This window comes from Tiliqua scincoides, chromosome 4 (assembly GCF_035046505.1).
Source record: "Tiliqua scincoides isolate rTilSci1 chromosome 4, rTilSci1.hap2, whole genome shotgun sequence".
NCBI classification, from domain to species: Eukaryota; Metazoa; Chordata; class Lepidosauria; order Squamata; family Scincidae; genus Tiliqua; species Tiliqua scincoides.
Window position 1 is genome coordinate 160,964,912 of NC_089824.1, and position 26,164 is coordinate 160,991,075.

Genomic DNA, 26,164 nt, shown 5'->3' on the forward strand with positions numbered 1-26,164 from the left:
GCTAGTAGGCAGCCAGTATGAATCTTAGCATCCTTGTGGAAATTTTTCTATTACGTAACCTTATATCATGTGTTTTGAGACTTAATAAAAAGCTGGGTCAGGAGCTGGGAGACTTCACTTCTCCCTTGATTTCATTCCAGCGCTTTCAACCTCTCTGAAACCTGTGTCTGTTGTCTAATTCTTGCCATGGCTTCTCTGCAACATCAAAGCAGCATTTTAAGCTGCTCCCAAGTAGCACCAAAATGCTACAGGTGGGTGCAGAGCAAAGAAGAGATAAGGAGGCAACAGCATCTGAAGAAACCTCTCCCTTGCTACAGCTACCACTGTGGAGCCAGCCACCCACTCCCATGTCCAGCTGTTGTCTGTAGTGGTGCTGGTAGTGCTGCCAATGCGGCGCCCACAAAAAGGTGGTTCTGGAAAGTCCTGGCCAAGGAAAACCAGGCGTTTATTCACACTTTAGTAGGACTTCCTAAGTAGAGATGCAATTCACATTAATCCTCAGGGTTTCAGCATCTCCTGGTATTGAACTGTTGCAGCTACTCCCTTGGCTGTGGATCACTCCAGCACATGGTCTCACTTGCCTGCTGTTTGAAGATTGGAACCCAACCCATGATTTGAGTTGATCCTTTGCCACCCTCCACCCCGAGACTCCCTTATCTTTGCAGTGTTATTAAGGCGTAGATTTTCTTGGCTTATTGTGATGTAACATCTTGAGCAACAAGAGCAAAGGAAGCCCCTTCACCAAATTGCCAACTTATATAACCTACTTGCTGAATGTTTTTGTTGTTTTTCATTTCGGTTTTTGCAGTAGTTATGACAGGTGGATATGGAATGAAACAACCATGGTCAGCACTTTGATTTTTGTTCAACATCTCTTCTGCCCTTTGTTCAATAGCAATAATGAGGATTGCATAATTTACAGCATAATCCTAACTTGCGCTGGAAAAGGCAAGCCAGGAGGCTTGCGCTGTATTCAGTGCAGGACTGTGGCCAGAAGCGGCTTAGCCAGAGGCAAAGGGAAAGCTCTTCCCCTTAGCCCTGGGTAAGGGCTGCTGGTCCCAATGGTCTCCTCAGACTTGCGCCACCTCCTGAGGAGGCACAAGTCCGAGGAGAGTGGAGCAGCTTGAAGCCACTCCGTTCTCCCCGGGAACAGGGGTTGGGATCCAGCATAACTGCCGGATCCCAGCCCCGCCTCCCTCTCCTCGCCAGCCCGCCCCTTGCCGTCCCTCCCCCTGCCCAGGAACACCTCCCTCCCTCCTCCTCCCCGCCCACCCCACGCCTACCTTTTCCGCTTGCATCAGCCCTGTGGGGCCGACACAAGCACCAGAGGGGAAGCCGCTGCAGAGGGAGGCAGGAGGAAGGTGGGGGAGGTTCTGGGGTGGGGGAGAGGTGGGGAGAGTGTGGGGGAGGCGTGGCCGGGAAGGGAGCAGGGTAGGAGGAGGACGGGATCGGCTTCACCAGATCCTGAGCCCTGTGTCAGGTCATGTGTACCGACACAGGACTCCTTGATTCTGTGCCGGCTCCAGAGCTGCCACAGAATCGAGTAGCCCCATTGTGGGGCTACTTTGCTTGTTTGAGGGAAGTGGACGAACCCAAGATATACCACACCCAAGATATAATTGCCAATTTTTATTGGCAAGCACTGGGAAAAATGAAGCATGACCAATCTTATATCAGGATTGTCAATAGCAAGCATTTTTATTATTATACCACTATTCGTGTACATGTGCAAAGAATGAAGAGACAAATCTCTTACAGGGATTTACAGGGGCAGATAGCAACACACAGATGACAGAGGAGGGGGAAGTAAATGATGGGAGCAGGGAAAATATGCTGTTGTTTCTGTTACATGTACTTAAGTTTAACTGCAGTGGGGAAGGCGGGCTAAGCCATTATGCACTCAGGGGAGAGCCTTCAGATTCACATGTATCCCATTAATGGAGCGGGTGACCAACTGTGGACTGGGAATGGGGGACTTGGAAGGGTCAGGAAATAGCTCAAACCGCAGAAGTGTCAAGGCCAGAGCAACCTTCAACTCATTCATGGCAAACTGTTGTCCAATGCAGTTCCTGCATAGAAAAGAAGAAAGGACAATATTGCATTGTGAACACTGACCTCTTTTAAAAAGGGCACTTCATTTATTTAAGCAGAAAACCCATTAATCTTGGAAAGTGGGTCAGGGATGGGGGTCACGTCCAAAAGTGTTTGGATAATTTTGGTTCAGTTCCCTCTATAAGTTTATAGGTTTTGAATGCAGTCTTGCCTTTCAGAGAAAATAATGGCAGAGACACCTTCATCGAAGAAATGTAGTTTTAAAAAGAAGTATGAAGGATAATGTTAAACATCTTTACCTTGATCCAGCTGCAAAAGGAAGGAAAGCATATGGGTGGCGACCACTTGAATTCTCTGGGGAGAACCTCAGAGGATTGAAAACCTGGAGCAGAAAATAAGAGTCAAGTCAGCCTGAACCAGTGTGGCCAGTGATCTTGGTAGAAAGGGCTATAAGGAGGAGTATCTCTTCAGGAAAACAGGTACACTGAGCAGTGTTTGACATAGTAAGCAAGCAAGTCAGAATATGTGCTGTAAAACAAGGTGGAAGATGGCCAACATAACCAGGAGAAAAGGTTCTTCAAAGCCACAAAAATGGTGATCAGTTAAACCCTACAGGGCAAGCAAATGAAGGAAAGCAACCCCCAACAACTCAAAGGACAGGAAAGAGTTAAATTGACTCCGGCCAATGTTCTAAAGCCAGCTGTTGTCCTCTCCTACAAACGTTTTCATCTGCTCCATTCCCCTCTTCCATTTTTAAATCCTGGAAATACACAAGAGGGAATGAGAATGACAGCAGCAAAGGAGGTTGCAGATACGGGTGGTGGCTCTAACTCTTTGCACCTGTTGACTCACTACTGTAATATTTTGGGTGTGCCAATTTGTATATTTTGTGATCACTTCACCATGCCTATGCCTTCCCAGGGAAAAGGTTTTTAGAATGTGGTGGCACTGAGTGGTTCCTAAAGTGGGATAGAAGGGAGGGAAAATTCTTGTAGGTCAGAAAATTATCTGAACAAATGAAGCAAACAAACTCCTCCCTGATAAGCAGGCAGGGACAGATTATAAATAACAGACAAGAAAAAAGAATGGATCAAATGTCGGATGAAACTAAAGAAACTGAGTATTTTGAAATGAGACAGGAGACGGAAAAAGCAACTGTCACTATAAGAATTAAGAATTTTAAGGAAGAAAAAAGAAGGAACATTCAGAGAGCACGCTGTCTCAAGAAGAGGAAGAATTTTTGGATTAAATTCAAAAACAACAGAATGAAGAAAAAGAAAGGAAAAAAGAGAGGGGCCAAGAAATTTAAGAGATTTAAGAAGAAAAAGAAGAAATGGAAGGAGCAGTGGTGGGAACAGGAAGGAAAACACCGTAAGACAGAGAACAAAGCAAGCACCAAGACAGAAAGTTAAAATGGCTGAAAAACAAGTAGAATTTTTTTCTTTTGTAGATACTAATGGATCAATTTTTTTTTTTTTTAGAAATGAAGAGTATTCTATTAATCATATTAAATCAAAGTAGATGTAAATGAAAATTTGGAATACAAATGTTGCAAAAATAAGATAAATAAAGGGGTTATTTTTTAAAAGAGAAGTTATATAAAATAATTTATAGATGGTATTTTATTCTAGAGAAAATAGTAAAAGTGTACCCTGGGTCATCAAACAAATGTCAGATGAGTAAAGAATTGAGGGAATTTTTTATTATATGTGGTGGACAGGTGAAAAAGTAAAGAAATTTTGGAAAATGATACATAACATGTTATAAGAGAATTGAACTGTGTATTACCATTTTAACTGGAGGCATTCCTCTTAAATGTGATATTAGAAACTAAGAATCAGACAAGAAAATTTTTATTTTAAGTATTAGCTTAGTGGCAAGAAGAGTGTATAAGTAAAAACTTGAAACCTTTTTATGATTGGATAGATAATTTTAGAGAAAAAATATTGATTGTTTAGTTAAACTATTAATCAGTGGATTAATAAATATGATAATTTTTGTATTGATGAATAATCTCGTTGGGCAATGTATGTTGTAATCAATGGCCAATATCCTCATGTGTAACCTGTGTAGTCCCAGCCCTAAGTTTAGCCAGTGTTCCTTACCTGTATCTCGTAAATAAAGTATTGCAAAAAAAAATAAAAAATGAAAAGACCATTACATTCTCTTGCCTTGTTATTACCTCAGGATTGTCCCAAACTTCAGCATTTCTGTGAAGACCGTAAATATTCAATGAAAAAAGAAAACCTAAGATAAGATAAAAAAGAATAAAGATCATCAGTTGCTAGCAGTGTTCCCTCTGATGTTTTTCTCTACCATGTGGAGCATTTAAGGACCTAAGCAGTTTATGACCCACTTTAATCTTAAAATGGCCAATGGCTAGTCTGACCATTAGGCAGTAATCCAGGAACTGCTGACAAATCACAAATAAGGTGGGAGGGTGGCACATTCGCATGTTTCTCAGGCATGATAAAGAACTGCGGCATCAGCCTGCAGTGAGCTTATTTTAGGGCATGCATGTTTCACTGGCGATGTCTGCTGTAAAGCAGCTGTAAGGTTGCTCTGGCAGCACAGAGAGTAGCATGCTTCAGGTTCACAAGCACAAAGGCCAAAGCCTTCCTGCCCTTGTCAGCAGATCCAGAGGACTCTGGGAAGCAGGCAAGATGGTGGGAGAGCTGGAATTGGGTGGGGGAGGGCGAAACAAGAGCAGGGCTGGGGTGAAACTAGGCAGGGAGGGGGGAGGAACAGGGGGTGAGCATGGTGCAGGAGGGGGTGGATCCAGGGGCGATGGCACATGCTGGACTCTATCCTTCCATCGGCAGCCTCCACACCCCATTTTCTCCTTGGACTTGCACCAGCAAAATTACTGGCACAGGCTTACACAGCGCTGAGCAAGAGGCTTATAGAAGTGTAAGGGAATTTAAATCACCTTTACCTTTCCAAGCATCCTAATCTGCCTCCTGCATCCAACCCGCCCCCATTGGATACAGTGCGCTTCTTTCTGAAGCAGCCGCAGCAGTGTGGGAGGGGGAGGGGTGAAGAATTGGATTAATCTGTTATTGAAACATTAACCAAACTCCATGAAGAGCCCCTCCTCCCAGTTTCTAGACAACCTAGAGCCGTGTTTCCCAACCTGGGCTCGCCACACCTCAGGGCTGGCAATGACGTTCATTTTGGGGACATTACCCCCTTAAGTAGGTTAGCGACCCGAGAGGCAACTCATATGTGCCGCTAGTATGGTTTCAGCACTGCTGCCACAGCCAAACATGGGTAAGTAAAGTGTTTTTGGGTGTTTTTTTTTAAACTTACATTTGGTGGTGGCGGTGGCGACAGTAAGACCTGGAAATGCTGTATTAAGGGGACCTATGGCTCCCCGGTTGGTTTGCTACCCTCCTTAAGTGGGTAGCACCTGACCAAAGGTTGGGAACCACTGACCTAAAGTCTAGGCCATGTGTTCATGTGAGCTCAGTTACAAGTCCACAGATAGGGTTAACAATGTTTCACTTTGTTCAGTTACAAGTTCACTCTCCCTCTTGCTCTCTCTATCTTGCTCAGCTATTCTTTTCTTGGTAGCTGTGTTGGTTGCATTTCCTCGGTAGCAGAAAAAATAACTGAAAATAAATGTAAGGCAATACCTTTAAAAGAGCGATTATGAAAGTCATAAAGTAATGATTGAGATTTTGAGTTCACCAGAAGTCCTCTTAATATTTCATGTTAAGGCAGAAAAGGCAGGAGATGTGGCTAGGTAAAAGAAGTAGTCCTATCTGCAGTATTCTTAATACAAAATGGAAGAAGACATGTCATGCCAGCTAGGCTGTGTAACACTCTTGCATTTTGAGTGGATGCTCCACTCTTTATTTCAAGGAGACTGCCTCAAGGACCGCTTACCTCCACAACTTCCCCACCACACAGGATGCAGCATGCATTCTGTTGGCGTGGCTGCATCACCAAGGTGGGATTAGTAACAATTACAATGTAATTGGCACAATTCTAACCACCTTTCCAGCACTGAGGTAAGGGCAGTGCAGCTGAGATCAGGGAACAAACATTCCCTTGCCTTGAGGAGGCCTCTGTGACTGTCTCCCAACTGCAGGACTCAGCACATGACCCATTGGAACATCTATGTCAGTGCAGGAAAGTTGGTCAAGATTTGGGTTAAGTGTATCAACATTGTTATCCCTATTTGTGTTTAAAAAAAGATTAGTGGCTTCATTGTGCTAGTTTTGTTTTATTTACATATTAAGAGAAGGTCATTTTTATTGATGTTTTATTTTAGTGCATTTTTTAATTTCCAGATGAAGAGGCTGATGCTCAAAATATGTTGGGACTATGAGTTGATATCTCTTAAGTATTTTGTCTTCTGCAGCTTTTGGATTCTCTTCATGATTTTTGAGAATTTAAAAACCCAGGTCCCTTGTAGAGTCTTTCACCAATTCTTATAAAAGGTCATGAGTGAAAGTCTTTGTTAGTTTTTGTGGTCCAAAGAGATATTTGGAAAGGACAGTCCAATTAAATAGAAAGACACAGCATAAAAACAAAGTCCCAAGAGTTAGTGAAGAGTTCCATAAAAGCCTGGAGAAGGAAGAGATAAGACCTTTAGGTAAACTTCGTCCATCAGCAAATGTCACAGGTGCACTCAGTTCTCGACCTAGGTAGGGTACCGGAGGGTAAAGGCGAAGACTCTCTTTAATACACATAGTGCAGTAAGTCATCTTCCCAAGGTCATCCCTGGAAGACACCACCAAACAGGTTGGAACTCAAGCTCATAAACTGTTATAAGCAAGAAAGTCAACTCAAAAATCCATGGTATAAATCGGCCATTCTCAACTCTTTTGCTATGGCCTCCAAAGAGCTCAGGTTCTAGCCTCCTCCTCCTCCATCAAAGGTTATAACACAAACATAAAAACATAAAATCATTTATTACTGAACACCAAGAAAACCTGTACATTCTAACATACTGGACAAAACTTTCAAATAGAATGTATGAAACTAAACATCTGTCAGGCCTACTGTGATCTTGGTGCTTGGTGAGCTTGCTGCTTTTTTGTAGGTTTCATGACATCAGGCTCCCAATTAGATAACAACAGTCAAATGTCACCTCTGTGCCTGAATTTTGTCAGGGGAACTACCTTGCTAAATCCACGCTCAACCAAATATGTTGAAAGAAAGGCAATAATTGGGGGGGGGGATCCCCACAGTGTTGGAAATTTATTCAGTAGATCACTTTTGAACCAAAAATCTTTTTGAAACAAACTGAACTGACAACCCCTTGTGTCCCACCACCTCCTGCCGCTTGTCCCACCGTGTTCTACTACCGACTTTCTGACTCACTCCACACTCATACATGAACCATTACACACACCAACCTACATCTTCTGAGCTGTACATGGTACATGACACCAGCCTGGGTAGGTTGAAGAGAAGACAGTATGCTCCATTCCACTGCAGTAACTTCAAGTGTGTGGCACAATCTTAAAATGCTGCTTGGTTATTTCATTGATTCAGTTACCAGGGCACCCCATAAAGCCTTGGGGCTCCCTTTCTCACAGTTTTCAGTCTGTGGCCCCCTTCAAATTTACTAGTGCTCTCCAGGGGGCCATATGGCCCCTGTTGAGAATGGTTGGTCCAAATCATTCCTGCTCAGAAACCCAAACAGTTCCTTTTCACCAACTGAAATAGGAAGACTTTAGATCCAAAAGTCACACTTGAGTGGAACAGGTGACAGCTAGGCTGAGGCAATAAACAAGAATTGGTCCTTTTAGCTATGCAGGAAAATTGTCTTTTGGGAAAATTCTGCCACACCAGAGGAGTTTTAACCATGCATGCATGCTGCCCTATGCTCCCTCCAAGAAAGCAGCATCCTGTTATGGGTTTCAGCTCCCCAGGACTGGGAGTTAAGCTGTAGATCAGCAATCAGCTGGCAGTTTGCTCCTCTTCAGCTTGAGTTCTAAAAGGGGAACTGTATACTGTAAGGCAAACACCCCCAGTCAAGGTAAAGCTACACATTATATTAAACACAATTTGGCCTTGTCTTGCTTTTACCAAGACATGTTTTTACTGGCCCTTGTTTTTATTAAGGTAATTTAGTACTTCATTTTCACTAAGCTAACTTGTTTTTACAAAGTAATTTAGCTCACATGGGGGACAGGATGGCAAGAAGGGAGGGCATTTTAATCCTTTAGACATCATATGTGTTTAGCTGTGAGCACCCCTTTTCTGCCTCACATGGCTGCAATCTTGTGCACGTTAGACTGACCTCCATAGAATTTATACAGCCTACACCGTGTGGTCAAAGACTTCCTAACCTATTCTGCAATTTCGCCTTTGGTCACTCCCATACTTGAGCAATGATATTTTCTATCTTGGGAAAAATCAACAATACAACCTGAAAGTTATATACATGAAGGAGGAGGACTGACCATTGAATATAGTTTTTCTCTTCAAGAAGCTCCTTTATCTCCTCTCTGCATCTCTGTTGGTGTTCAGGGTTCTGGGCCATACAATACAGGAGCCAAGAAATCCCACTAGCGGTAGTATCATGACCCTCAAACATGAAAGTATCCACCTCAGCACGCAGATCTTCATCCGACAATGGATTTCCATGTTCATCCTAACAACACCAAGAACATAGGGATTAATGACTTTTGTAAGACCAATGTTCTGCTTGTTTAAGTTTAATAGGAGGATTCTAATTCATCATTCTTTTAAAGCAGGTCTGCACAATCACCCATCAAACCACCATAACCCATTTAGTAAGCCACTGAGCTGCTGGGGGGCTAGATTTAGGTTGGTGGTTCACAAGTGGCACAGGTTTTCTCTAGAGTAGGGCTCTCCATACCCCAACCTGTGGGCCAGATTCTGTGCACAGCCAGATCACTGGGTGAATGGTACTTACCGTTCTGCTGGGGAGCCGTTGCTTCATTCAGCCGATCTCCCCAAAACTACAGCCTGATCAGCCACTTCTGGGTTCTGTCACCACAGCAGCCGTTGCACCAGATTTCTGGGCAGGCACAGCTGCCTGGGGTGCAGTTTTGGGGAGATCGGCAATGTGGAGCAGTGCTGATTGGGAGATGGCTAAGTGCCATTCAGCTGGGAAAGGATTTCCCAGCATGCAGTGGTTTCCAGTTTGGACACCTTTGTTCTAGAGCAGGGGTGTCCAAAATTTTTGGCTGGAGGGCCACATCATCTCTCTGACACTGTGTTGGGGGCTGGGGGGAAAAAGAATTAATTTACATTTAAAATTTGAATAAATTTGCATAAGTTTACATAAATGAATATATTAAAGATGAACTTATATGAATGCATGAAGGTCTTGCAATAGCTCAAGGCCTATAAAAGGCCTTGCACAAAGCAAGGTTGGCCTTTCCTTTGCTGCCTCTGCTGCATCACAGACATGAAACAACAAGCAGAGGAGGGAGCCCTCAACCCACAGCTCACGCAAGAGATCAAACAGTCACCCTCACGCTGAGAGCAGTTACGTCGGGCCAGTGCTGGCTCCAACAAATCTCCGTAGGGCCAGAGGCTCATTGGAGACTGGGGGCTCCCTGAGGGCTGCATTGAGAAGCCTCGAGGACCGCATGTGGCCCCAGGGCTGGGGTTTGGGCACCCCTATTCTAGAGTGATGAGGGGATTCTTTAGCTGCCAATTTTCTACCAGGGAGTGTTTTGATCATACAGAAAAATCATACAGTACAGAAAAATCAAAAGCACAGGCATGATGGCAACAGCAGATACAGCAGAATCTGTTGCTAAGTACCATTTTTTGTCTTAAGTCTAAAGCAATGGTTCCCAACCTTTATTCACCTGCAACCCAATCTTTTTTTTTTCACTTGCATACCCCTTGGCAGTACAATGGGGCAGTACCCCATTTCAATAAATTGTACCCCTATATTCTCAAAGTGTTTGTAATTAATATAGTTGCTGTTATTTCAAATTTATTTGTTGTAACTGTAAACAAATGACCCAATAATGGGATTAAAAAGCAATTTTTATAAAACATGCAACCAATATTTTATACACAATAAATGTTCAGTGTGATACTTAAACCTGTTCTGAGGCACATAGATTTTTGAAATCAGGTTCAACTGATGTAAGATATGATAGATAGGAATTTCTTTTTCCTGGTTCTTTTAGCTGAGCAGCCAAATAGAATGACAGAGACTTGTACTGTTCTTTAGTCCATCTTTATTGCTCCATCAGATATACCATACAGGACAGAAACAAGACTGTCAGGACATAGGACCAGCCCTTGAAATAGCCTCCCCTTTGAGCACAAATTTATAGCAATGTGTAAACAAGTCTAATGAGACCCTCTGATGCAAGCTTTGGCTCTCATCCTGGGACTTTTCACAGTTCTCAAATCAGGAGGTCACTTCTCCCTGAACGTCTTGACATATTCCCTTATCTGTTCTTCCAACAAAAGTCCCTGACCCCCAGCCGACTGAGCCCTTGGTCATAAACATGTTTTTCACTTTATCTGCTGCGTAAGCAGGCTTTAAGATAGAGCCGCAAGCCTCTGCCTGCAGCCATGACACTAGGCCCTCAGCCGTCAATTTGCAGAGTAATATTCATTTCTGGCTCCTTAGGATAACTCACTGGATATATGATTTAATAAAAAGATTATAAAACAGGTAAAACACTAAAATTTCCCACAGATACAGTCTTAAATCTGGAAATGCATTGAGTTTTCCTCAACATTTATTTATTTATTTATTTTGAAGGCATAAGAAAAGCCCTGTTCACAAACTCCATATCCTTGTTTTGTCTAGCTGTCATGTTTTGTTTGTAAGGCCGCAATCCTAACCAACTCTCCAGCACTGACATAAGGGCAATGCAACTTCGAACAAACAAATACTGCCTTACCTTGAGGAGGCCTCCACATGACTAGCCTCCAACTGCAGGATGCAGCACATGCCCCACTGGCACAGCTATACCAGTGCTGGAAAATTGGTTAGGACTACGCCCTAAATGCCATAAGTGCAGAGAACATTTCATGCTACCCCACACACTATACACTGGGGCTTAGGGCACTTCTCATCTCCTATAAACGAAAAACCATGCTTCACGTATTCATCACAGTACTTTCTCTTTTTACCTGTTTGAAAAACTGAAGACTGTACCTTCTCACTTCCACCAAACTGTTACGTGTGTCCTGTGAAATTCTTAGTGATTGATCACTTGCCACATTATGTTTCAGTTTTTTTAATGTCCCAACTACTGAACCACATCAAATCAAATCAAAGCCTTTATTGGCATAGACAATGAAACCCAAATAATACACAAACTGATGATCAAAAACTAGCAGTTGGTGAAGCTTTCACAGCCAGCTTGCTGCCTTCCTTCTTGTCTTGCCAGCTCAACCAACATGTGCTTTGTGCACTTTCATAGTCAGCTGACTGCCTTCCTTCCTGCCTTGCCAGTCCTGCAAGGCATTCTGATACAGACCTGCTTTTTCCTGCCTTTATTCAATTCTTTTTTTAGTACCCAAAAGGTTCTGGGAAGTGCTTCTAGGGGTACACGTAGCCAAGGTTGGGAACCACTAGTCTAAACTGTTGACATTCTAGTCTGCATGGGGGAGGGGGGCGATTCATAAAGAGGCTGGTCTTGCCTCCTTAGCATGATGTCACCTGCACATTCAACAACATTATCTGTCCATGTACCTTGGGTGGAATCTGATGGTAGTACTCCATCCTACACACATTGAACTCGCATCTTGTGAAATGAGGGGATGCAGCTACCTAGCATGATTATCATCCCCTCATTAACATACAGCTTATGAAACACTTATTTAATCTTTCATTTTCTTGTCTCATAAAAACCCTGTGAAGTGGATCATGATTAATTCTTTGCATACATAGAGGAATTGAGACAGATAAGCATTCCTACTCATAAAACAACTCAATGAATCAACTGAGCTGAGCTATCCCATAATTCCTGTAAACATGATTCTTATAATACAGCCTGTCCAGCATGGGCTACTGCACGGAGGGAAGTGGAAGTAGTTTGGAACAGACTTGTCTCTTACCTTCATAGTGCTGCAGATCAAGTTGCATGATCTGCCCCCAGAGTTGAAGACAGCCATAGTCCTGGTGGACAACCCATGTCAGAGTCTGGACAGGGAGAGAGTATCCCTGTTGGTCCCGCTGGACTTCTCAGTCACTTTCAGTGCCATTGTCCATGGTGTCCTTCCAGGGCAGATGGCTGAGCTGGGGCTTTGGGGCACTATTTGCAGTGGTTCTGTTGCTTTTTGGCCAACAAGTCCCAGAAAGTGGTGCCAAGGTGTGCCAGTTTGGAGCCCTGGCCAATGTGGTGTGGGCTTCCACAGAGTTCTAATGTATCTTTATCAGGGAACAGGAGTGCCTGGGAGAAGCCAGGCTTGACCACAAGGGAGTAGCGCCTAGTGGTTAGCAGGCACACACACCTTCCTGCTTCCTACTTTGCCTTTTCTGGACCAGCAGCTGAATGGAGGAAAAGCCTTGGTAAACTGTATCCACTACCACCATTCCAGATTACAATGACAAGTCAGAGAAAGGCCATCTGGCAAAAACTCACCTCCCAGGATAGCACTGAACCCCAGGAGTTCTTATTAAAAAACCAAACCCACTGCAGAACAAAGACAAAGCCCAAGGGACACTGGACACAGCCAGCAATCTGGACACAGCCAGCAATCTTCCATAGTCAGGAAGACAGTGAAACATGTGGAAGAAGGAAAGAAGGAATTCCTGCAAAGAGACACACCTCCTACAAGTACCACAGAGGAAAAAGTAAAGGGGGCATCTGGACAATGTCCTACCCTCCAGAGTCCTGCAGGCAGAGTTGTACCTATATTGCAACATGTTTCTGGTCTTAATATTTATGAATTTATGCAAGACATGAACAACAGGACTTTTAATGACATGACCCTCTCCGCTATCTCTTCATACCTGAAACATGCTATATATTCAGCCCCGAGTAATGGGGCATCTCTAGTTGAACATTAATCCTCACAGAAAAGACTGTTGACGTAACTCACACTAGTGACTGTAGTAGCAAGCTTCCTGGGTAGCAACTGATGGGATAGGATTTACCTGGTCAGAACAGCTATGCATTCTGGAAGTTGCTCCTTGATCAGGAACTTTTTAAAAAAACAACAACAGCACGTAGATATTGCAAGGGCTATCTCTCCATTACAACTGATCCATCCTCATGAACAGGAGGGATTTATAGTACAATCCTATACATGTCTACTTGGAGGTAAACCTGATTCAGATCAATGGAGACTACTCCCAAATAAATGGGTACAGGATTGCATCTTTATGGCCCGATCCTATCCTTCCGTGGCTCCTAGAAGTACAGCAGCACTGAAATGGACGCCGCTATATACTGTGGGGCCAAGGAAGGTGCTGATGGTTTCCTTGGGGTAAGGGAACCTCCATTCTCTTACCCATGTTGAGCATGGCTGGCCCCCATGAGTCTACTTAGATCTGCGCCAGCTCTTGATACCAGTGTCGGATAGCTTGACTTGGAAGGCATAGGATTTGACGGTAGCCTCTGCTGCTGTCTCTGCCTCCCTCCTAAGCCTGATCTGCCCTCCGGCCCACCCTCATTCAGCCCGGTTTTGCCCCCTCCCCACCTTCCCCTGTCCTTCCCTCACCCCAAAAGTCCTCCCCGCAGTCCTGCAGGGAAACATACCACTCACTGGTCCTTAGAATTGCCAACTGGCACTGGCCTCTCTGCTGGCACAGCGGGATCACCACTGGCACTGGAGTGCCTTCCCAAACTTTTACCATGCTGAGCACGGGTAGTGGAGCTGGAGCACCAGTGCTGGCAGCACGAGAATGGGCTGCCTGTCCCTGACATCCATGTCCTTAGCGCCGTGTTCTTCAGCCCTGTGGATGGGACCTCAGTGAGATCACAAAGCCTCAGTTGTGGGGTCATGGCAACTTCATGGCAATGAAAAAAGTTGAAGATCACTGGACTAGACTAGAGCACCAACATGTAAAGGGAGAGGCATATGGTGTACCAATTGAGCTATCAGGAGATTGTGTCCCAGTCCTGATCACAATTTAGCAATTGTGCTAAAACAGCACCAGGCTTCATGGTATCTTTTTCTGCTCTCTATAATAAGAATATTTGGTTACAGTAAACAGTGCTGGAAGGGCATAATGGGGACGGGGAGTGCTTAGTGATAGGACAGGGGTGGGCAGATAAGGTCTCGGGAGTGAGGTTGGATCAATAGTAGGTCCTCAGTCTCATATTTCATTCATTCATTCATTCATTCATTCATTCATTGGGGTTGTGGCAAGACCACTGCCTTAGAGGATCCATTACTGTAATGTGCTTCTTCAAAGCGTTGCCCTTGACGACAACCTGGAAGCTATAGCTGCTGCAAAATGCCCACATATCCACTGTTGCCAGTGAATTAATGGTGGGGAACCATCAGAGGGGGATTGACATGGATCAGGGGCAGGAGGGGGGAGGATTTGGGCAACAGTTACACATGGTAGATCAAATCCCCCCTTCCCAACCTGGACCTCCCTTCTTGGCTGATGGGGAGGTGAATAAACATGTTCTTTACTTAACTCTCCTGGGCTGCCTAGTCTCCTGCCAGCCCATCCTGCCTGTGGAAGCACATACTCTAAGCAGGCAGAGGCTAGGGTTGGGCTGTGGAAGTCATCAAGACATACAGCTATTGTGGCAGCTGAGCAGGTTCCCGATTAATATTAAGTCCCAGTTAAAGATGCTGATTCTTTTCAAGCCATACATAGACCAGTGTGACACAGGTGACTCACTCCTGACATGACCCCCTGCCCACTTCCCACCATCATTTTTATCTAGTGGGGGGGTTGGTTGGTGATCAATTCCCTTCCATTCGAGAGTTGAAATCAATGGTGTGTAATAGCAAGGCCTTCTGTGTGATGTTCAGATGAACTCATGAGGACGTGCATGCCACACAGGCTGCGTGGTTTGACTCTACAGACAGCATGAGAAAAGGGTCCTGTCTGGAAAAACCCTTAAATGTCTTCCAGCCCAACTGGAAGTGAAACTACCAATGAGTTGCTACAACATTCACCTGTGCACAAAGAAGAATATCCAGAAAATCCAAATGCCTCTTCTTTAGGATCTTTTCATGTTCTTGCTCATTCTTCAGGGACTCCTTTCTCTCTTGTATTACCTTATCTGCATTGGGTGAAAGCAACAAATAAAGATGTAAGCAAGTATTGTATTGTGGACAGGCAGGAGATGTGGTCTGGAGGTCGAACTGTCACCCTGTCCGAGGTCAGAAGCTAAGCATGATTTGCTGAGTTGGATGGGAGAAGGACAGTGGGAGAGACCCTGAGAGGCTGGCGAGGTATCTCTGTGGAGGAGTGTGAAGGAATATGAAATGGATAACACCTCAAGAATGAGGCTTGATTTACAGCTGCCTGTGAAAGCTTGGAAGTGCAAGGCTGGCAAGCCAGGATGAGACGGCACTATGAATGGGAAACATCTGGAGAAATGGAGGGTTCTATGAGTCTCTCTCATGGAATAATAATTGTAAAAACCCAACTGAAAAGTGGGGTTTAAAATCAGTCTGTATGTGTGAATCACCTTGAATCTATGAGAAATGTGTTATATAAATACAGCAGTAAAAGAATAAATCAATAAGCAAAGGAAAAAACAAAAGTCTGGAGGGGTGGCAAGCTGCAGGAAGGGGGAGAGACGAGTGTCAGAAAACCTGTTCTACTGACAAGGTAATTAAATGAAGGGGGAAGCAGGCAGAATCTTGAAAGACCCAAACAGGAAACAATGAGGGGTCAAGAGATCACACTGAAGAAAGAGTCCCCAATGCAAATGTAGAACTGAATGACCCACAACTACGAAAAGGGGAAATGCACTGTAGGGTTGTGCAGTATTGGTAGGAAAGGATGATTTGGAGTGCTGGACACTTGGCCAAGCAGGGGATGGGTTGGAGGGTTGAGGGAATAAGAGGGAAATTCTGTCAGTGAAGCTTCTGTTACTGCAGCACTGTGACCTTATGGGGCAACATGGGCTCAAAGGCTGCATCTGTGCTGCTGCTCTGCCCTCCACTAAGGCTCACTAGAAAGGAAGGAACGGGACTCTGTTTACATTATGGCCAGATGAAAGGTAACACATGATCATGACTGGGGTGCCAAATCAGATTGCCAATGAATAAAACTTATTTTCATTTCCACCCTCACAGTAGCCACAGTAGCCAACAAAGAGTCCTTCCACAAAATGTACTTGTCTAATTCTGTTCCTACCCTCCTCTTTCCCCTTTGAACGTTTTGACATCTATAGTCAACTTGTAATTCAGGGATCAGGTAAGTTCCAGGAATACATACCTGAAATCAGGCAAAAATCCTGAGCTATATGTGGGATAAGGACACTTCATCATATAGAATGATAGAACACTAGTGTTGGAAGGGACTTTGGAGGTAATCTAGTGCAGCCCTCTGCTCAGTGCAAGCAGCTATAGAGTATGGGACAAACAGCTGTCGAGCCTCCATTTAAAGAAGTTCAATGAGGGCTATCATATCTCTCCTTAGTCTTCTTTCTCCAGGTTTAATATACCAAGCTCTTTTAATCATTCCACAGAGGACGCGATGTACAGACCCCTCACCATCTTAGTCCCACTGTCCTTTTTAAAATGTAGTAGTACCACAAACTGCATGCAGTGCTACAAGCCTTACATCCATTAAAAAATACCTGTGTGATTATGGGCTAGTCGGCAAGCCTTGCGAAACTGGCGTCCTTGGGAGCTCCACCAGTAAATGAGATCACTATGGTATAGAGGAATTCTTAATCTCTGATAAACTAGGCGGGTGAGATCCAGGACTGTATTAATGTAGGAATTATCCCTGTGGAAAGAGAGAAGGTGGAAATGTGGAAACAGAGTGGAGGTTGGTGATAGGGATGGGCAGAATGTTGGCAAAATGAGCGGGGGTAAATATCAACAGCCAGAATAGTCTTTGGAGCCCAGATCTACCAGTCTTCCTACCAGCCTACCCTATTGGCAGCTAGATACAGAAAACCAAATACACTCCTAAGTTTCTCCAATATCTTTCAAATATAAAAAAATCAATGTAGGAGATTAGTATCATTCTACTTAAGCTCAGACGAGAATGGAAAGTGTCCTTTGTATACCAAAACCGACTTCTGCAGTAGCTGCAGTCCTACAGCTGTGTCACTGAGCTCCTAAACATTCCTTCATGGTTAGCAGATCCACAAGCCAAAGAGCTGCTGTAGCAGGTCAGTTTTCTCCCAGATGTGACTTTTTAAGGAATATATGCATTCCTGGGCCTGGCTTACAGCAGTGATCACCGCCACATGCCCACGGTAATACCCCCAACATCCCATGTGGGCAGTGAATCTGGGTGGGATTGGAAAATGTGAAATTCCAGGAACTTTCTGGGCCCCCTCCTTTGGCTCCTGGGCCCCTTTCTGACCCTGGACCCAGGTACAAATTACCCCCTTTACCCTCCTCTCCTAGGCCTCAGATTGCCAGATGGAAGGGAAGGCACCAGGATGCAGATTGTATCTTGTCTTGTCTTGAAGCATTTGTCAAGTCTTGACAAGAATAGTCCAGTCTTGTCTTGAAACATTTGGTGAGCCATTGTGAGACACAGGAAGCTGGACTAGATGGGCCTTTGGCCTGATCCAGCGGGGCTCTTCTTAAGTTTTTATGACAGTTCTAAACCAGCAAAAGAACTAGCATAGATTTGAGGAGTTCATAGGGAGCCATGCAGTGGCGGAAGAGTTAAGACTGCATTTACAAAAATCTGCCGTAGAGCTGAGGAACATGGTGAAATAAGGCAGATGACATTTTAGTGACATTCATGACCCAAACCTATCTGGGCCTTGCACTGCCCAGAACCTACATTCCAGGACCCAAGACATGGCGGTGTGAAACCCAGGGGCTCCTCCAGGCTTTTGTAGCCTGCTGCCACAAATGGGCTGAGGTGCAGTGTACACTCCAGCAGCTCTCAGAGGCCCTACTGCTCTGGTAAGTTGTTGGGGACACGTGATGGGCAGGAATGGTGGGGAAGTTTGGGGTGGTGATGGGAAGTACATGGGGAAGAGTGGGGATGGATTCTGGCAGCACCAGTATGCATCAAGACCCGGTCCCCTCTTTACAAAACCACACTGTCCTTTTTCTCTCCCCAGAGAGGTTTTACTTACCTCTGGCAGGTCTCCTGATCATCCCTCGCGCACTGTTGGATGCAGTGCATGCTCCGTCAGCATGGCTACATCATGACCAATGGTGAGGGATAGGACTGGGGCCTCAGTGTCATAATCCATATGTTGTTAATACTGAACTAGTATTGTACTGGGACCGTATTGTGAAAAATTGCTTCCATATTATGACTCTCTACGCTAAAGCAGAAACATGCAATTGCAAATTTTGGGGTTGTTGGGACTGTATGATTGGTTTTTCAGGCCAGAGCTACCACGTGGCACAGACAAGTCTCTTTGTGGCTTCCCCTTGCCTGAAGTATACTGACCTGTCTGTCTGACAGTTGCTGTGATAGCTGAAAGCACATTTCATTATGCTATCGAGGGTCATCAAGCTGACATGTTCATACAGCTCCAGGGATGATGTGGTTCCTTGGGGGAACAGCTTTTCCCATTTATCCTAATATTGTAATCAAAAGACAGACATGAGACCTCCCAAAAGAACTGTTGTTTCAACATCAGATACTGGATCACATTCTGTAGGTATCAAAGTACCTACGTTAAGGTTTAAACTGATACATAATTCTTTATTCTTCTGAGTGGAACCCAGGCTGAACATTTGAGGTAGTTTACGGCCTGCAGCTGTTGCCAATTCAATAATGTCAATCCATCACATTGATCGTCAACATTTACATACCCAGATTAAACATGCCATGAACAAATGAAGACAGGATTAAAGTCTAGAAATGAATCTTTAATTTGTAGCAGCTGTGATTCTTACCAGCATCACTTTGACCGACTCAACCATGAGAGCCAAATAAGGCTTCAGAACCTCAAAATGGAATCCTGGAGTCAGCAGCTTCCGGTGCTGCTGCCACTTTGGCCCATTCAGGATCAATAAACCCCTTCCTACCAGGAGGAATGGGAAGATGAAAAACACAAGGGTACATATTTGACACATGGCAATACACATAACAAACAGCCCAATCCTAGCCAGCACCAATGCAGTGGGACCACCAAAGCCCCACTGCATCCTATGCTGAAAGTGAGCAGTCTGGAAATCAGGGAATAACCTGCATCACAGGTCTACTTGGACCTGCACTAGCAAAATCACTGGTGCAAGTCCCAGCAGCCTTGTGTCAGCAAATCTGGCCTGGAAAGGGAATAGGATACAGTGTGTGCCAGCGCTGCCATTCCTGCCCCTTCCCAGGTCTGCTCTGCCCACCCTGTCCTGTAACCTGCAACCATGGGGTTATCTCTCCATCCTGGCAGTAAGATCTGCCTTTAAGGGATTATGATGAAACTAGGCTACTCCCATAGATGGAATGGAGTGAACATTACCCAAGGAGCTTTTAACTCTCATTGATAGTCGAAACATAAAAAAGTAGAAGTCAACCCAACAGAAAACAAGGCTGTACTCCAACCTTGGTAGGTTTCTTTGCCTTTACCTTCAGCTATTTATATGTCCTCACAGCTGCTGCTGCTCAGTAGTAGCTCGGTTGGCACACCCGTCACCCCCTGAAGTGTCACCCAGGGTGGACTGCCCTCACCCTCTATTTGCTAGACTACTGGCACAATATTTCATTTTTTTAAATACTACAGTTTGCAGCATTTCCAGATTTGGCATGATGCATTTAAAACTCTGATTCCCAAGTAAGGCAGGCTGAAATGCGCTAGCCAAACAAGAACAGCAAGCAGGCAGTGGCATAGCTAATGATCATGTAGCCCAGAACTAAGTTGAAAATGATGCCCCGGAAGTGATACCACAGCTGGAAGTGATGTCATGGCAAGGCTTTTAAAAAAGTGAAAATTGGGGGAAAACCCACCTCCTGCAGCTCACCACATACTTGCTCTGCCGCCTCCCCCCCAGCCAGTGGCATAGCCTATCTGCTTCCTGGGATCAAAGACGATTTTGTACCCCATGACAAAAATCACATTTAATTAATTAATTCACAACTGACACAACAGTGTCTCTAACCAATAAGGGGCACAGCTTTATTTATTTATTTATTTATTTGATTGATTGGTTGGTTGGTTGGTTGGTTGGTTGGTTGGTTAAATAAATAAATAAATAAATAAATAAATAAATAAATAAATAAAAGCTGTGCCCCTTACTGGTTAGAGACACTGTGCTGGTGGGAAGAGGAATGGTTATTCTCCTCCTGCTAAATATAAGAGGAGCACCACTTGAAACAGTGCCTCTTTACCCTGTTAACAGGGGTAACTGTATTAGGATACAGGAAATGAGAGCTGACTCATATTAATACCTTATTGGTTCCATGCTGTATCATAAAAACATCTCATTGGCTCTTGGAACAATCGGTCTCATAGGTCAGTTGTGAGTTAAGAAAATCCACTTTTTAGTCCATACGGCAACTGTGTTTTCATTTTCTGTTTAGTTGGCCATAACTTCTGATAGAATACAGATATTCCCTTGCAATTTATTCAGTTTCATTTTGCATTAACATACCTTTCCAATGACAGATAACATGGTGGTTTTATTCGTACATTCACACTTTTGGCCACTAGTGTCAAGCTCAGCTTGTTGCCCCCCTAAAGCTTGTTGCTCAGTGCAATTGCTACCCCCTGCACTCCCATCGCTACACAACGGCAGACAGGTAATGCCACTGGCAGGCACCAGTTTGGTCTAAAACAGTAACCTCCTATTGGGTCTTTGAATTGCAGGATGCGGTCATGTAATACAGAGACAGCTGCAGTTTAACAAGGATGACAGAATATATGGAAAGTTATATATTTAATGAAAGACAATACATACCAATCCATGGACTTAAGAAGTTGCGCATTATAAAAGGTTTAGAGTCTGAATAACACAATGAATAAAAAAAACAGATACTAGCATGAGATGACATATAGTGCTGGAAAAGCAATGCTTAAGTAAATAAAAGCACAATCCTATTTTGCCGATGCACCAATCCAGTGACTGCTATGTAGACGCTAAGCATCTCAAACATGCTGTAAAGCACATTTGTGGCACTGTGCAAGTAGGCATGCTGCCAGAGAAGTCTGTGCCACCCCACCAATGCTGCATCTTGGCCAATGGATGTTGTAAGAAATGTGCCAGGCAGCGGAGGGGCAGCAGGAGGGTATAATGGAGGCAAGGAAGAAGCATTTCAGGATGGTGTGACGGTGGAACGGGGGTGGATCAGGCCCAGGAGGTTGCATGATCTGCAGAGCAGGACACCGCCGTATCCTGACTCCTGTCATGCATTTGCCAGCCTTACATGGGGCTCTTCAGACTTGCGCCTGCTATTCAGCAGGTACAGATCTGATTAGCCCCAATGGGCAGGCTGGGGATTAATCGGGTCAAGGGGGAAATTACCCCCATACCCCAAGGCCTCCAGCCTGCCATAGATGCACTGGATAGAGCAGAGGCCATGCAGATCTGCTGCTCCAGCAAAACTTAGGATTTCACTGTAAATTTCTTAGGGCGCAATCCTAACTTGCGCTGGAACAGGCAAGCCAAGAGGCTTGTGCTACAGCCAACACAGGATTGTGGCCAGCAGCATCTTTGCAGCAGAGCGGCTTAGGAGCAGCACCTCGGGTAAGGGCTGCCGGCTTCTGAGGTGGCGCAAATCCAAGGAGAGCAGAGCGGCTTGAAGCCGCTCTGTTCTCCCCAGGGATGGGGGTTGGGATCCGGCATAAGTGCTGGATCCCAGACCTGCCTCTGGCTCCCTGCGCGCCTGCCCCCGGGGCCGCCCATTGCCCTCCCTCTCCCTGCCCAGAAATGCCTCCCTCCCTCAGCCTCCCTGCCTCCCCCACGCCTACCTGTCATCCCTGCGTTGACTCAACCAAACCGAAGCAAGGAGCCGGGAGAAAGCTGGCGCAGGGGCCTCCGTCAGCCTCCAAAGGCCGGCACTTCTTGGAGCACTGGCCTGGCTTCCTCCCATGGAGGCGTAAACGTGCTTTATGGCATGTTTGCAATCCGCCCAGGGGACTTGGGCTGACCTAACCTCAGCTTAGGATTGTGCCCTGAATTGTTCTATCCTGCCTCCATCTAGGGAAGTGTTGGGGGACAACATTTGGCATGCCACTTCTTGGAAAAAGCCTTTAGAAGCTCAGTTGTCAGGAAGTCTTGGACAAGCCCGGAGTTGGAACTCTTGAGCTGTAGCAAATGTAGCAATTTTAGGGTTAAATTGCCACTTTGTAGAGGCAATTTTCAGCAGAAAAAAACAAGCTAGTGATCATGTTGCTCCCTGCCCTCTGCAGTGCAGTCCCAGTCTATGTTGTGGCCCCATGCAGCTGATTACAAGAGCAAACTTCAGCCTGTAATCTGAGGCTTGATGGTTTAAAGGTCAAAGGAGACTGGAGAGTTTCACATCGTGTACTGTATACATACACATGCAATTGCTCAGGGTATTTTGATCAATAAATGGGTCCATCACAAACACTAGCACAGGCAGAGGTCACCTATAAACTGAATAGTGCACATTTTTATTTTTCAAATTGTAACATGTATCTGAAATTTGAATAAACCTAATTTGCATATGATTTTAGTGACTCTCTCTCACACACACACACGCACGCGCACGCGCATACACACACACACACACCATCAAATTTTGATCACGTGTACGTAAAATATGCTTTTCTTACCGCCTTTGCTGAATACTGCCTTTGCATATTCAGGGTGGTTGATAAACAGCAAACCAAAGACTTCTCCAAGCCATACTTGATGACAGTGTGGGTATTTTTCTGTCCATATTGCATTGTTCAATAACTCTTCCTCTGGATCCATCTGCATTATTTTTGTTTAAAGGTCAGTTCGTATCATCATCATCATCATCATCACCATCACTGTGTGTTAATCAGTGTGCACTGTACCATGAGGCAATGTGTCACAATCTGCTAGGGGGGGTTCAGGGAAGTGGATCAGTCAACAATATAGGGTCCCCCTCTGTGGTTGGGTGGTGGTATGGTTGGCTCTAGGACTGCCCACTTCCTCTATGCCGGCTTTGGCGGGTTGCCCCTCTGCCCCATAGGTGTCTTTAGACTTCAGATGGGGACAGGTCAGTGGCATAGCCCTTCTCATTGCCTTGAGACAGAAAAATCCATGGATTTTTCCATGGGTGAAAAATCTGTGGATACTTAGGTTATACCTGTAATCACTTGCATGAATGTCTTTCTATAACAGTAATAAAAGCAGTTTTTTAAACTGTGATTTTAAAGGGGTGCATTTTTCCCCTTCTCCAGGGATCAGCACATTCCTTCTCATTTGCAGGGGCCATTCGTGTTGAGTCAAATCCGTGTATAAAAAATCTGTGTATAACAAGGTTGGACCTGTATTTCAGTCTACACTTAATTACCATCACCACAGCCCAGCATGAATTTGAAATTAATCTGCAGTGAAATCTGCAACAAGGTGTACATTCCAAAGGGATCTTAAGAATGAAAACCATGCATTTCTTAGTCTTAGTAATGCTGACGGGAAACAGAGACAACAGTGCTAACTCCAGAAAGCATAGCTAAATCACCATATATTAAATTGCTTTTTTCAGATAGCATTTCAACCAAAACAGTCTTGCCCTTATCTTTGGGCAGTCGGACACGTCTCCTAAAACCTGACTATCTTCTGAGCTTCAGTTCATCGCATTTTATGAAAGGAGAGAAAAAAAATTGTCCAGTGCAAATGAAAAGTTTTTTTCATTGGGCAAATGGAGTTTAATACATTAGATTAAAAGAAAGAGATGAGAGCAAACAGAAAAGAAATGGAGGAGAAAGACAAGAGCCATTTATTTTCAATTGTCATAGCCTTACATCACAATCATAAGAACATAAGAACAGCCCCACTGGATCAGGCCATAGGCCCATCTAGTCCAGCTTCCTGTATCTCACAGCGGCCCACCAAATGCCCCAGGGAGCACACCAGATAACAAGAGACCTCATCCTGGTGCCCTCCCTTGCATCTGGTATTCTGATACATAGCCCATTTCTAAAATCAGGAGCTTGCACATACACATCATGGCTTGTAACCCGTAATGGATTCTTCCTCCAGAAACTTGTCCAATCCCCTTTTAAAGGCGTCCAGGCCAGATGCCGTCACCATATCCTGCGACAAGGAGTTCCACAGACCAACCACACGCTGAGTGAAGAAATATTTTCTTTTGTCTGTCCTAACTCTCCCAACACTCAATTTTAGTGGATGTCCCCTGTTTCTGGTGTTATGTGAGAGTGTAAAGAGCATCTCTTTATCCACTTTATCCTTCCCATCCATAATTTTGTATGTCTCTCAATCATGTACCCCCTCAGGTGCTTCTTTTCTAGGCTGAAGAGGCTGAGAATCCTAGACATGTCTACTCAGATGTATGTTCCACTGTGTTCTACTCCCAGGGAAGGGTGTTTAGGATTGTAGCCTTATTCTTATTCACTTATTACTCCATTCTTTACAAGGCAGTCTTTTGTTTTTCCTTCTTATTTTATTCTCTTTCTCTCCTCTCTGTATCTCTATTTGCATACCCAGCCTATTAGCACAAGGGCCACAAAACACACATTAATTTGAGAAACGAAACGAAAACCAGATAGCACTTGCCATCACACACACACAAAATACAGAGCCCCCAGTTGTCAGCTTACCAGTTTGACATGGCCATAAGGCCATTGGCGAGGTGGATCTGGAAAACAGCTAAGGACTTTGACCATATCCTGCCTCTTCTGATATAATTGGATGGCTTTCAACATCACAGAGAAAAGGAACAAAATAACCAGCAGGAAGAAAATTTGAGAGAAATTCTCAGGCATCCAAAGCCAAGAAAATTTTATCTGGGTGTCTGGTACAGCTCCCATTCTTTCTCCTAGGTCTACAGAAGATGCTGTGCAGGTTTCTACAAGACGCTCACTGCTCTTTGTGGGAGGTGGAATCCAAATTCCCACCATTAAATATGCATTCCAAGATTCAGGAGGAACTCATAAGTGGCTATTTTAAAGGAGTGCTCAGCAATGAAACCTCACAGAAGAGCATGTACTGCCTCTTAAGGCTGTACATGCCAAAAAGGGTGGAAGGACAGAACAGCCAATAGGTAAGAGGCACTTTTTCAAGTGGGTGCTCCTTTTTTTAGCAGGGGGAGAGTAACTGGCCCACCTCACCCTAGCACTGTCTGCTCTAGTGGCTGTCTGCTGGTATTCCTTGGCATCTTTTTAGATTGTGAGCCCTTTTGGGACAGGGAGCCATTTAGTTATTTGATTTTTCTCTGTAAACCGCTTTGTGAACTTTTAGTTGAAAAGCGGTATATAAATACTGTTAATAATAATAATAATTCTTGATTTTACAATGGCAGCAGGATCCTTTTCACAGGATGACCAGATACAATGGAAGACAGAGTGCCTATACCTTTAACCATAGTATTGAATAGGGAATTTTGGCCTATTGGAAGGGGTGCATGCATGTTAACCGCTAGGTGCTTCTCTACTTGGTGAGCTTGGCTTCTCCCAGGAGTTCCTGTTCCCTGAGACAGATACATTAGAACTCTGTGGAACTCCATACCACATTGACCAGGGCTCCAAACAGGCACTCCAGAGCACCATCTACTGGAACAGAACCACTGCAAAATAGTGCCCACTCCAGCTCAGCTAACTGACCCAGGACATCATGATAGATTGCACTGAAATCTGCTGAAAAGTCCCACAGGACCAACAGGGATGCACTCTCCCTGTCCAGTCCCTGATATGGGTTGTCCATCAAGAAAACTAGGGCTATCTCCATCTCTAAACATGGCCTGAAGCTGAAGAGAACTAGATAAACCATCTCATCCATCACCACATCCTCCTCAATCACCTTGCCAAGAAAGGAGAGACTCAAAACTGGCTGAAAGTTGTTCATAGTTGTAGGGTACAAGGAGGTGGTTTTTGTTTTCTTACCAATAGAGGGCACACTACAACCATTTTTAACATCCCAGGCATCACTCTTAACTCCCCATCTAAGGTAGGAATAATCATGATCACAG

At 44.6% G+C, this 26,164-nt stretch overlaps 1 protein-coding gene across 1 annotated transcript; it reads right to left on the reverse strand.

Annotated features, from left to right (window-relative positions):
* Positions 1–1,841: 1,841 nt before the first annotated feature.
* LOC136648505 (cytochrome P450 4B1-like) lies at positions 1,842–25,007 on the reverse strand. Its single transcript, XM_066624621.1, has 12 exons — positions 24,798–25,007; positions 22,821–22,962; positions 20,983–21,027; positions 18,988–19,115; positions 18,536–18,666; positions 16,740–16,891; positions 15,103–15,209; positions 8,472–8,662; positions 6,647–6,780; positions 4,235–4,299; positions 2,352–2,434; positions 1,842–2,069 (listed from the first exon to the last, which is right to left on the reverse strand). The coding sequence occupies exons 1-12, from the start codon at positions 25,005–25,007 to the stop codon at positions 1,901–1,903; spliced, it is 1,557 nt and encodes a 518-aa protein (XP_066480718.1). The 3' UTR covers positions 1,842–1,900.
* Positions 25,008–26,164: the final 1,157 nt, after the last annotated feature.

Bases quoted from the DNA above. Each gene is read 5' to 3' on its own strand.
- LOC136648505 (XM_066624621.1), bottom strand. From the start codon at position 25,007: ATGGGAGCTGTACCAGACACCCAGATAAAATTTTCTTGGCTTTGGATG. The intron at 22,963-24,797 runs GTAAGCTGACAA...AAAATAATGCAG, and splicing joins CTTATGGCCATGTCAAACTG to ATGGATCCAGAGGAAGAGTT. The intron at 19,116-20,982 runs GTATGTATTGTC...TCCTCCTGGTAG, and splicing joins CTTCTTAAGTCCATGGATTG to GAAGGGGTTTATTGATCCTG.